We start from the raw sequence: 12,414 nt of genomic DNA, 5'->3' as shown, positions 1-12,414 counted from the left end.
TCATTACCCAGGGACCGGATACAGAGATTCCTATGGGGAGTTCTAATGGGTCGATTCAATTTCAACTGGATGACGCCACTTAGCTAAGCATTAAGAGCTACAGCTCCGGGAAAGCAAACGACACAGAGAGAGGGAGAGAAAGAAATTATACCAAGGAGCAATAAATCCCTTCCCTCCCATCCTCCCCTATAATCCATTCACAAGACCTTCAGAAATCATCTACATTCACAAAACAGCCAGCTAGCTGAGCCGAACACACTGCAATCTCATCCCCCTCCCCCACCCCCGTCTCTGCAGATTATATACCAACACACCCTGAGCTATATAAATAATCACACACTAGCGGTATCTATTGCTCTGTTGAGATACCCTGCGTCTACAACTGCAGTTTCTGCTGCTTTGGTTCATCCGTCAGATTGGAGGAGACAGAGGCGGAGGCGGAGGCGGAGGCAGAAGAGAAAGAGGGGGAGGAGGTAAAGAAGGAAGAAGGGGAGGAGGGAAGGGGGAGGGAAGAGGAGTGGAAGGAAAACGCTGAAGGAGGAGGGGGAAAAGAAAGAGGAGGAGGAGGAGAAGGGGAGGAGAAAGAGGCGGAGGAGGAGGGGGAGGAGGAATAGAAGAAGGAGGAGGAGAAAGAGGAGGAGGAGATGAACAACTTACCCTGCTGAGCTTTCTTTGGGGAATACGTGCATCAAGATTTAGATCTGCATGTAAAATCTATACAAAGTATCTGCCACTACAGGTCTGACTCTCCTCCCCACCCCCACCCCCACCCCCCGCACCATCGTTTTTTTTTTTTTTTTTTTCCTTCTTTCCGTTTTCTCTGCTGTGTCAGAAAGACCGACACAGAACTATCTCTGTTTCTGGCTCCACTGCCAGTGGAGTTTTCATTCAGACTTTCCGAAGAGAGGTGGAGAAACCTAAAGACTCAGGAGAAGAAGAGGTCTTTTGAGCCAAATGGGGCATTAGTTCTTCTGCTTTTCTCAGCATGGATAAACCTTTTCCTCAAGGTAAGCCGTAGAGATTAGCTCTTAAAGACCCTAGAATTCTTTCTATGCAATGCACAGATTGCCATTCATTCCAGCCATCCTGTGTGTGTGTGTGTGTGTGTGTGTGTGTGAGTGTGCGTGTGTGCGCGCGCGCGCGTGTGCACGCGTACAAGAGCAAACGCGTGGGTAAAATAAAATGAAAACCATTTAAATGAGATTTAAATGAATCAGCTTTTGCACAAAACTATCCGTATTGGAAATTTATAAATCAAAATGGAACTTCAAAATAACCCTTTTGTATCCAAATGTCAATTTAATTTCTAGCCTGTTGACCTTTAAATGCATTTTGGTGCTTGCCTAAGCCCCTTATAGCGCAGCCTAACCACCCAAGCTGAGGACGTAGGGAGAGCCCGTGCTGAGGCCAGTCTGGCTGCCCAGCGGGCATCCTGTCAGCGTGGGGCTAGTCTGCTATTGGCTCACAAGTCTGGGCTGTGCATCGTTCAGATTTCATCACATCACCTTGCCCTGGGTAGAAATGGCGCAAGCTGACACGGCATAACCCCCTACTTACATTGAGTCAGAGCAATGATTTAGAAATCTCTGGATCCATTCCTGCGTGTGTGTGCACATGTCTCTGTGTGGCACACGGAAATTTTGTCAAAAGTGAGAACCTGTGAGCATGTCCAGTTAGCCAATAGGCATTTGATAGGACCTAGTACAAGTGGTTTATACTCCCTTCCATTCCTGTAGCTAATTATAATTATCATTCACCTCTGCATGCTGCAAACCAAGTTAGATGAACAGAAAACAGACCTTGAACTCTTAAACAGAAAATCTATTTTGAAATGCAAACTATTGTTGCTTTTCTGGGTACATTAAAACCTCATTGTGGGGCGCCTGGGTGGCGCAGTCGGTTAAGCGTCCGACTTCAGCCAGGTCACGATCTCGCGGTCCGTGAGTTCGAGCCCCGCGTCGGGCTCTGGGCTGATGGCTCGGAGCCTGGAGCCTGTTTCCGATTCTGTGTCTCCCTCTCTCTCTGCCCCTTCCCCGTTCATGCTCTGTCTCTCTCTGTCCCAAAAATAAATAAATAAATAAAAACAAAACAAAACAAAAAAAACCTCATTGTAACATAATGTGCTATTACATGAATTTGGATATACCAGGTGTTAAATCATGTTCCCAACAAGTCAGCTGCATACATACATACCAATAAGGCACAGGCTAGCATTTTATCCACAAGGAAGTATTAGTCTTGCTCCCTGTACCTCTAAATAAACATTTACTGAGACTTTATTCTATGCATTTTGCTTTCTTTGTGTTCTGTTAAGTCTCTCTAGCTGTGAAACAATCTAGATGGTGGTCTGAGTGACTTGGATTTGGAGGGTTTTTATTCAGAGTTGAGGAGTTGGGTAGTGAGGAATTAAAAAACATAAAGGAAGGAGACTAATTCTTCATGAAAGACATTTTGAGACAGAGAAATGCAAACAACAAACTCGGCATAAAAAATGTAGAGTATCAAAATAAGCAGGGGCTTTAAAAGCCCTCCTTTTGTGCCCCTCATTTTGCAGATAGAAAAACTGAGGCTTGGGATGGAAGTCAGTTGCCCACAGTCACAAAACAAAGTAGAGCTAGAGTTAGGACTACAACTTAAATTTCTTGTATCTTATACAAGGATTTGAGGTTTAAAGAAAGATTCCTACTTCTTAAGTGAACAACTAGCATTTTCCCCAGGATTAGAATTAGGTGAATTCATTTGTTATTACAGTTTTTCCCTTTACTGCTCATCACTAAAACATGTATATCTTTAAAAATGCAAGGTCTTAAAACTACAAGACTCTCCAGTTTGAAATAAACTGCCATGAGTCTTAATGAAACTATTAAAGTAATGAATAGGACCAGGGTAGCAAAATGACAAGTTAAGAGTTAAATGTGGTGAGAACCTGGCAGCTCCAGCAAGATGTATGTGGTAGGAGGGAGGCCCAGTCAGTGGCTGAGAGGTTAGTAATGTAAACTATATACAACTTGGTATTTGTAAGGGGGGAGTGCTTTGATAGAGATGCAAATGCCTTTGCACAGAGAGGGATTTTTGGAGAGCAGACTTTGGAACAGTAGAACTAAGAAAACATATAAAGCCATAGCAGAAATTCCCCCTATGTTTGCTTTCAGTTATTCTGAGAACGAGTGTATATAACAGCAGAGCACAGAAAAAAGTAACACACCCCAGAGCTGTTACACAGTAAGGTACAAAACAGCATTGAACCCATGGGAGTGGGAGAAAACAGGAGCCAGGCTCTCCTTCTTTCCCCTCCTCTTCTTTGAAATTGAGGTTGAGTCATATTGTATCAGGAAGGATTTACCAGAGAAATCAGGGCTGTCTTAAGGTATTAGCACAGTAGGGCTTTAGATAGGGAAGTTTTCAACTTTGGTCTCAACATGGCAGATTTTAGGCTCCAGGAAGTAAATATATTTTTCTTTCATTAACAAACAGCATTTCTTGAATAGATTTAGCTCTCTAGTCCCTAAGTTGGCATAAGAAAAGAAATTTCTGTTTAGGTTGAACATAGAAAATTTCAGGGCTACAGAAAAACTGTTGAGAAAGCTATGAGCACCTGGCCAGAGTGACTGAGATGGGAGTGGGTTTACAATGCATCATTCATTACTGCAGAGGCACTACGTGACAGAAATCACTAGATCCCACCAATGTGCAGCCAAGACTTGTATAATCACCTTGGCTCCTATTTAATAATATTTGATATGCATATTCCCTCATTTAATAGAATATAGAACTGACCAACAGCACAGTTTCTTAACTGTTTTTGCTCACAATGAATGGCCCTTTAATGGGTAGATTTCTGAATCATAAACATGCAAGCAGTAGTAGTTTTTCATCTAATCTATCTGCTGTAGCAGTCTCTTGCTTATTTGTTTCTTAACTTTTTTCCCCTTTTACCTTCCCCTACAGTATCTATTTCAGTTCATCCTGTTAGTCAGATTTGCAAACAATTTACTATTATTCAATCTTGTTTTATCCTTCTCAACACACTAATTCTACCCAGGTGCTCCTGTCCTGTGTATTGCAGATTTTCCACAGTCCATTCTAATAAAAGATTTTTCAGGGCAGGAAGAAACCATCCGAGTTCATCCTGTTAGTTCCCTTGTAAACAAGACACTAGTACCTCATCATCCCAGACCAATGCCCAGAGCTTCCTTTAATCATCCAATCAAGCATCTCAACTTCTCAGTCTTACAGAAATCTAATCAATATCTAGATACACCTTCTCAACTTAAGCACCATATATACTCTTCTGCTGCGAAGACAGGATCCCCTTTGAACATGGTTCTGAGTCATTTCAATTATGACCTAGATTCCTCCAAGCTTAGCTTTTGAACCTTCTGGGCATGTCCCTGAGATACTTACTGATACCCTTGGAATCCCGTATGATTATCTCTTGTAACTTTGAGGCCTTGTATATCTTCTTTCAAGTTGTTGATTTTTAAATTTCCAATATGATTTGAATCTAGTTTCCTTTGGGAAATCAATGAGTCTAAAATGCATCCACTGTATTTGTTACTGTTCTTATAGCAGACACAAAGAGCCCCACGCATTCTTTATCTGATCAATGGGGAATAAATCTATTTCTTATAAATTTGCCAAAAATAATTCTCTTGATTCAAAGCTTCTAAATCCACAGATCCTTCAAGTCAGCTGAACAATGTTTCTTTGTTTATTTAGGTGTTCCAATGAAAACTACTTTTTCCTTTCCAAAACTAAGATTATTAGTCTTCACAAAGTACAGCAAAGGTAGACGTTGGACACTTCAGGGGGCTGTGAGTCCAAGTAAATAAAAGAGACATAAATTTTGCTTTTGAGTGCCCAAATGAACAAGGGCATGTTGCTTAGTTTACCCTCAAGGATTGAAGATGTGGAAGGTATAGACGAAGATTTTTTTTTTTTTTTTGGCCAAACTTTGTAGTTACAGAATAATAGGCGAAGGTATAGACGAAGATAGTTTTTTTTTTTTTTTTGACAAACTGTGTAGTTACAGAATGATAGACCATAATAGGGTTCAGTCCTTCAAAATCACCTAGTTTACCCCTATAATTATATAGACACTGAAATTGCCCAAAAAAGCAAGTGATTTGACAAAAGTTTTATAGATATTTGAGCCTTAGAATGTCCACAGTGTTTATCTGCATTCTCTTGTGCTGCATTAAATAACACAAAAACAACTAACTAAAAAACGAAATTATAGTCAGACTGGTTCTTCTATGTGATGTGCCAGAAAGTTATTTTTAACCAAATTAAATCTTCTTTTCAAAAAATGAACAGATGTAAATTCAACTAAACAGGTTTGCATGGGGATATAGCCTCAAAAGGCAATGAGTCTGGTCATATTATTAGCCACTGAGGCCTTTGGCATCCATATTTCTCCTGTTATTGAGCTTTGGACACATTTCAGTGCCGTGTTTGCTTGCTTATGGAAATCTAATCAAGCACTATCCTCTTTCACTTGTTCATTTCTATTACTCATTCAAGCTTTGCATTCTATACAGTAGTGTGAGTAATTGATCTATTTTGAGGAGGCCTGAAATATGATGGATTTCAAATGTATGCTTTATTCATGCTAGTGTTTCCTAGGTCCTAATGCCTCCAGGATGACTCTGGGATTTGTGTTTAGGTTCTCTTGTGTACACCTTTTTGGTTGTTCAGTCTTCCAGGTGTTGCAATACAGCAATCTACTGTTTGTACAACATTTTCCTCATAGTAACCATTATCAGTACTAGGCTCAATCAGATCCTTCAGAAAATGACCAGCCACCAGTTCCTGATTGTGGTACAATGGAGACACAAGCACATATGCTTTCCAGATATTCAGCTTGGTTTAGATCTGATATAAGAACATTGTTGCTCTTTAAGAAAGCCAATTTACTGTGTAAGGTAAACATAGGGAAAAGCAGTTGAAGTAGATTCTGCCTAGTAAATCCCATCAATGTAGATTTGACTTAGGGTAGTAATAGGTACAAATACAGGTGATAATTCAAATAATTCAGGGTTCATCTTTTATGGCTCCCTCATCCCAAGTGTTACTCCCACATGTATAAAAGGTTTTTTTTTTTCCTATTGTTCTACAGATAGCCTGATTTTTGCCTTCTGTGTCTCTGCCATATCAGTGCCATTATCACATCTTGCCTGCCTATATTCATTGAATCAAGCAATTCCTTTCTCATCTGTTTATTTATGCTTATCAGAAATTTCACTGAAGGGAGAATTTTGATTGATGATACCTATATGTTCACCTGTATGTATGTCTCATACATACACACTCACACAACTTCTCCTGGAAGACTTGTGAGGCTTTTTCTTTTACACTGGCATTGCTTCAGGATGAAGCCTTTGCATTTGAAATTAGGTTCCATTTTTATTATAATTGTGAGGCTCGAGGCCTAGATTTCTGTGTTAGCAAACATCTGAATGAGATAGCTGCTCCTGTGACCCTAGTCATATGATGCAATACAAAAGGAATCAATGATCTGAGCTTTGCTCCCAGAATGCTTTATAGCCTGGATAAGTTGACCAGATTTGCCTGTAAAGAAGTAGGCAAGGTAAGTTACAGAATAAAGGTGTAACATGAGGACTACCCTAAAGTAATTGAAGGTAGTGGTAGAGGAGACAGGGCTCAAGCTTTGTTTAGCTCCCTGCAAAGTATTCAGGCCGATGTGTTCTCATGTGTTGTTTGTGTTTCTTCTCTCCTAGGATTTTCTGATGTGCCCTAACGTCCATGTAACAACAAGGGCTCTTTATCACCACAAGTGCCACCCTGACCCAAAACCACTCAGAACTCAAGAATCAAGGCAAAATGGATGCTGCAGTGACAGATGATTTCCAACAAATTCTTCCTATTGAACAGCTGCGCTCTACTCATGCTAGCAATGATTATGTGGAACGGCCTCCAGTCCCCTGTAAACAGGCCCTCTCCAGCCCTTCCCTTATAGTGCAAACCCACAAATCTGATTGGTCCCTGGCTACCATGCCTACTGCTCTTCCCCGCAGTCTCAGCCAGTGCCATCAATTGCAGCCCTTGCCTCAGCATCTGAGCCAATCTAGCATTGCCAGCTCAATGTCCCATAGCACCACTGCCTCTGATCAAAGGCTCTTGGCCAGCATTACCCCCTCACCTTCAGGCCAGTCCATCATCCGAACCCAGCCTGGAGCAGGGGTCCACCCAAAGGTTGATGGTGCTCTGAAGGGAGAAGCTGAGCCATCTGCAGTGCACCCCAGTGAGCACCTCTTCATCTGCGAGGAGTGTGGGCGCTGCAAATGTGTCCTTTGCACGGCAGCTCGTCCTCTCCCCTCCTGCTGGCTGTGCAACCAGCGTTGCCTTTGCTCTGCCGAGAGCCTCCTCGATTATGGCACTTGTCTCTGCTGTGTTAAGGGCCTCTTCTACCACTGCTCCACTGATGACGAAGACAACTGCGCTGATGAGCCCTGCTCCTGTGGGCCGAGCTCTTGCTTTGTCCGCTGGGCAGCCATGAGCCTCATCTCCCTCTTCCTACCTTGCCTGTGCTGCTACCTGCCTACCCGTGGATGCCTCCATCTGTGCCAGCAGGGCTATGATAGCCTCAGGCGACCAGGCTGCCGCTGTAAGAGGCACACCAACACTGTGTGCAGAAAAATCTCTTCTGGTAGTGCACCATTCCCCAAGGCCCAGGAGAAGTCTGTATGACCTTCCCACAAAATGGATCCAGAGCTTTCTCTTTCTTAGCCCCCATCAGTAAAGTGCAGGCCTCATCTTTGAAGAGGGGGAGGAGGAGTAAAGTAGCCAAAGTTAGGGCCTCACCAGTTTTGCTCCTGCAGTGTCAGGGGAATGGCCAAGTACATCCTGGTGCAGGATGCCTTGTTCTTGCTCACAGTATCTATCCCACTCCTCTTCAACCTTTTTACACCTTGCCGTTTTAGCCCTGTGGCTGTCATGGCAAATTCAGGTGATATATAGGCATGACATTTGGACACCGAGGGCTGACAGAGCCCGCAACGTGGAGGTTTAGGGGCTCCCCAATATAGTGCCTCTCGATGCAGGCTCTGAGCGTCACTCTACTTTCCACAGTGCCTTTGGAAACTTTCTTCTAAGATGGTTTTCACAGGTCCATGTGGAACAGCATTCAATATTCCAGGGAATCTGATCCCTTCTCCCTTGTTTACTGCCCTTCTCTTCTTTAGTCTCTTTTTCTCCCTGTCTCCTCTTGTTCTGTGCTCCTTCCCCCTTCGTTCCCAGTCTCTCTCCTTCTACTTTTCCTCTCTTTTCTTTCTGTCTCCTTCCTTCTACTCCTTTGCTCCCTCTCTTTCAGACTAATCCATTCTCTACCTGTATTTCTATCTTGTTTGATCTATCTTTGTCTCTCTCTACCTGACTTTCTTTCTCTACTATGTCCGAAAGTGCTGTTTTTCCATAGGTGTTTCCTTTGACGCCAAACTTTGCTATGCTATACTATTTACTAAATTTTATTAAGGGAAATGGATTACTGTAATGAACTGATCACTAGCAATAGTCTATATCCTGACACGTGTGTGTGTGCTCATAACCACACTCACCTGTTTGTGAGCATATGAGGCAAAATTATCTTACATTTCCAGGTTTAACTAGTTGGAGTTTTACTCCCTTTCCCAATAATCGACTTCTAGTACTGACAGATTCCACTAGCATGCGGAGTAGGATAGTAAATCAGGATGCTCATAACTTTGTATGTCTGACCCAAGTGCCAAAGGCAGACGTGCTTTATAGCTAAATGAACAAAGCAAAGGATATTACAGAGGTCTGTTCTCTCTTAGAAGCTAACTGCCCTGAGACTGCATGGCTCAGGCCTTAATTATGGACATAAAAAGTCATAAAACTTTAGAGCTGGAAGGAATCTTAACTGTTAATCTAGTTCAATGCCCTTATTTTACAGATGGGAAAACTGAGGCCTGGGGATAGGAAGGGATTTTCCCAAGGCCACACACTGAGTTCATAGCAGAGTTGGGACTGGAATACAGGCCTTCTGACTCCTAGTTAAATATTCTCTACCCTACACCACATTGAGTCCTGGGACTTCTCTCGTAGGACTCTATTAACAGTAACAGAAGGCCGTTGCCATTCAATTTTCTGGAACCATGCCAACTTAGTGTACTGGTCTTTATGCAGTGCATGGTGGGTAGCTAATTAACTATCAGGTGTTGAGGCTGCCCCCAGTGGACATCATCTTTGGCTCTGTCACCTGTAGAAGCTCAAGTGTGGAAAAAACAAACAAACAAACAAACAATCCCTAACCAAGCTGTACCTTCGCCTACTCTTTGCTGCACACATTGTGCTCACTCCTGGCTTTGTCTGCAATGGCAATTGCCTGAAAACCTAAATTTCAGCAACAGTGGAGAACTGAGATGAGAGACGTATAATGCAGAGAACTGACTTCTCTTTTAAAAAATACCAAGAGCCTGTGTTGTGAATCCACTTCAATGGGAAAAGGCTGCAGTGGGGATGGCAGGCTCCTAAAGACAGCTGTTGTTAAAGACACAAGAATTAGATCCAGTTTCCCTCTGTAAGTGAATCCAAAATTCACTAAGGAATTCAGAGATTGAGGGCACTTGCTTGAAATCAAGGTGCTCCAACTTAGTTTAAGACTTCCAGACTCTGACTTTATATATCATCTCTTTTAAAGTGTGCATGGATGTGTATTGCAGAGTGGAGAGGTGGAGAGAAATGTATAGTCATACACAGGGGGAAGAAGAAGAGAACATCCATATCTCTTTGTTGGATATATACTATAGAAATATGTGCCACTCAGTTTTTGTTGGTTCTGAATCTTCCTGAAGTATACTGACATTTGGGCTGTACACAGCCTCATACTTTCACTTTCACCTCCTCTTCTAGAATTGCTTTGCTCTATTTTTGTATATATAAATATGTTATGATTATTATTAATAATGTTAATGATATTGCTGCAAATGGTGCCATATATAAGGTTTGGCTTCTTGGAACATTATAAACCCAAACCAATACCTGTAACCTCTTATGTTGCTTTCGGATCTTTCAATTTTAAGTAACTTTTAAAAATCTTACAAGTCTGCCTGATTGAACTTTGACTTATCTACCTACCCCTAAAGCTGTGCCCAGTTCTCTGAGTCCAGCTGGATGGTGATGAGTAGCAACACACACTTCTCCCCGCTTCTGCCTGAAATTTGCTTAGAGCTGAGATATATAAGGATTCTATGACACTAGTGCATTGTTCCTGGAGCTAAAGTTATTCTATGGATGTTTGCTTACTAGTATCAGGGCCCAAACTAACACAAGTTCCTCCTCTTTGATAGCTCCTTGATATCCCAATCCTGCAGTCCTTACTCAGGCAAATTGTGCACTGCCAGAGGGGCCCTGGGCTCTGCCATACACCCAGAAGAGCTCTTCTCAGTGTGTTTCTAAATGGCCTTACACTTGGTAGAAGAAACTGAAGGGTTACTCAAATGCAATTGCAATCTGCAATCTGCTGCTGAGTCAGGGCTTTCACTTGTGTCCAAGTTGGCCTGATACGGGCTGCATCTGGTTTACGTATAGATGGGTCCTGTTGGGGTATGCGTACAGATGTGTGAGTGTGCATTTGCGTCCCTTCTGTGAAGTTATATATATGTATATGTATATGTATAGTATATGTATATGTATATATATATGTGTGTGTGCGTGTGTGTGTAAATATATATATTCACACATTCTATATATTTTAATGTATTGCACATGTATATTTAAAATATATATGAAAGAACTCTAAATCCTGCAGAAAGCCTCTGTTTTCATTATTTTCTACCTTGTGGCATGTACTGTATAAACAGGAATATTAGAGGGTGTTTCCTGCTTAGCATTTTTTTTTTTTGCAGTCATCCATTACCGCCTTATTCTACTGCTTTCCACATATTGGTTCCCTGATACATCTCATATGGCTTTAGTCAAGAGTTCTCCTCTAATTCCAGCCCATCTTCCTCATCACAATAGCTATAATAAGTATAGTGAACACGTATATAGTGCTTACTGTATTGCTAAGCACTATTTTAAGCACATTACCTATATTGGCTCATTTAATTCCCACATTAACTGTAAGATGTAGGTACAATTACAATTGCCATTTTACAGATGTGAAAACTAAAGCACAGAGAGGTTATTTGAACTGCTAAAGGTAACAATGCTTATAAATTATGGAGCTAATATTTGACCCTAGGCTGTCTGAGTCCCAAGTCCCTGCTCCAGAGTTGGGTGTAGAAGTCTGGAGGATAATGCAAACTCTTCTGGTATAACAAGCCCCAAACAGTGAACAGTCCTTTACCTAACTGCAGTTCATCTGCAGCCTAAAACTTGAAACAAATGTGCTCCTATGTTAGGAGTGAAGCAATAATTACAGACATCATATATGTCTCTTGCTTCCCAAGATGATGGCATTATAAACTTCTCCACTATTCCCTTTGAAAACATGTTTGCAGACAGTTGCCATTTTTCGGGCAGTTTACAGTGTAGAACTAGTAGGGAAATATTGTGACTTGTGCCAGAGAAGTTTATGAGTTTTTAAGACTTTGACCTTTTCTTTATAGGCCCAGAGAAAACTAATTTGATTTCTTTCTGCAGAAAGTAGAACTAAAACTATTTTTGGAACTTGAGATTAGTTGGAATTGTTAACATTTAAGTTCATTGATTATACTGAGAGCATTTTTCTGATTCAAATGTAAGCAATCCACTGATGACCACTGTTCAGTGTAATACCTTACTTTTCCCATCACTGCCTTCATACTGACAATCCTTTACCCTGGTATTATTTCAGAGCCATAAAGACTCTTAAAGAACATCTACCCCAATGTCAACATTGTATAGTTGGAGGAAAAAATGCATAGAGAGGGAATAAAACCTGTCCAAAGTTACACAATTCTGAATTTGGGTGGAACTATGATTTATTTATTTTCAGAAATCTAAGTTTCTTAGAAAATAGAACTTGAAGCAAAAACTTATGTGCAATTCCAGGGAAGTAGGAGTAAGGAAAAAGAGTAGTGAGGAAGGAAGGAAGGAGAGCAAACAAAAAGGAGTGTATCATTGTGTTGTCCATAATCAGTTTGATGACAAGCTAATTTCTCAATTTGTTATGACTGGCCATATTACATCTCCATACAGCCCATCTGGGGGACTAAAGGAGAAGAATTTATCTCCTGCCTCCTATCTCAATAGTCAAATACCTTCCCTGTAAGATATTAACTCCCCTACACTTCTGTGTAGTGCATGTGTGGATGCCCAAGCAGGTACCTTGGCATCTCATACGTCAGGAGCAAGGGGTAGCAAGTGTGTGGCTATGTGTGTACTATAGGGAGACAAATGAACTTGAGAACCTATGTATTCTTGACTTGCTTTGAAGGGCTTCCTTCTATA

The 12,414-nt window shown here is 41.5% G+C and overlaps 1 protein-coding gene across 1 annotated transcript; it reads left to right on the top strand.

Moving 5' to 3' along the window:
* The first annotated feature begins 444 nt into the window (after window positions 1-444).
* Window positions 445-10,768, top strand: SPRY3 (sprouty RTK signaling antagonist 3). Its single transcript, XM_081792362.1, has 2 exons — window positions 445-1,007; window positions 6,741-10,768. The coding sequence occupies exon 2, from the start codon at window positions 6,844-6,846 to the stop codon at window positions 7,708-7,710; it is 867 nt and encodes a 288-aa protein (XP_081648488.1). The 5' UTR covers window positions 445-1,007; window positions 6,741-6,843; the 3' UTR covers window positions 7,711-10,768.
* Window positions 10,769-12,414: the final 1,646 nt, after the last annotated feature.

Source organism: Panthera onca, chromosome X (assembly GCF_046562875.1).
Source record: "Panthera onca isolate mPanOnc1 chromosome X, mPanOnc1 haplotype 2, whole genome shotgun sequence".
Lineage (NCBI taxonomy): Eukaryota > Metazoa > Chordata > Mammalia > Carnivora > Felidae > Panthera > Panthera onca.
This window is presented reverse-complemented; position numbering and strand designations above follow the sequence as displayed.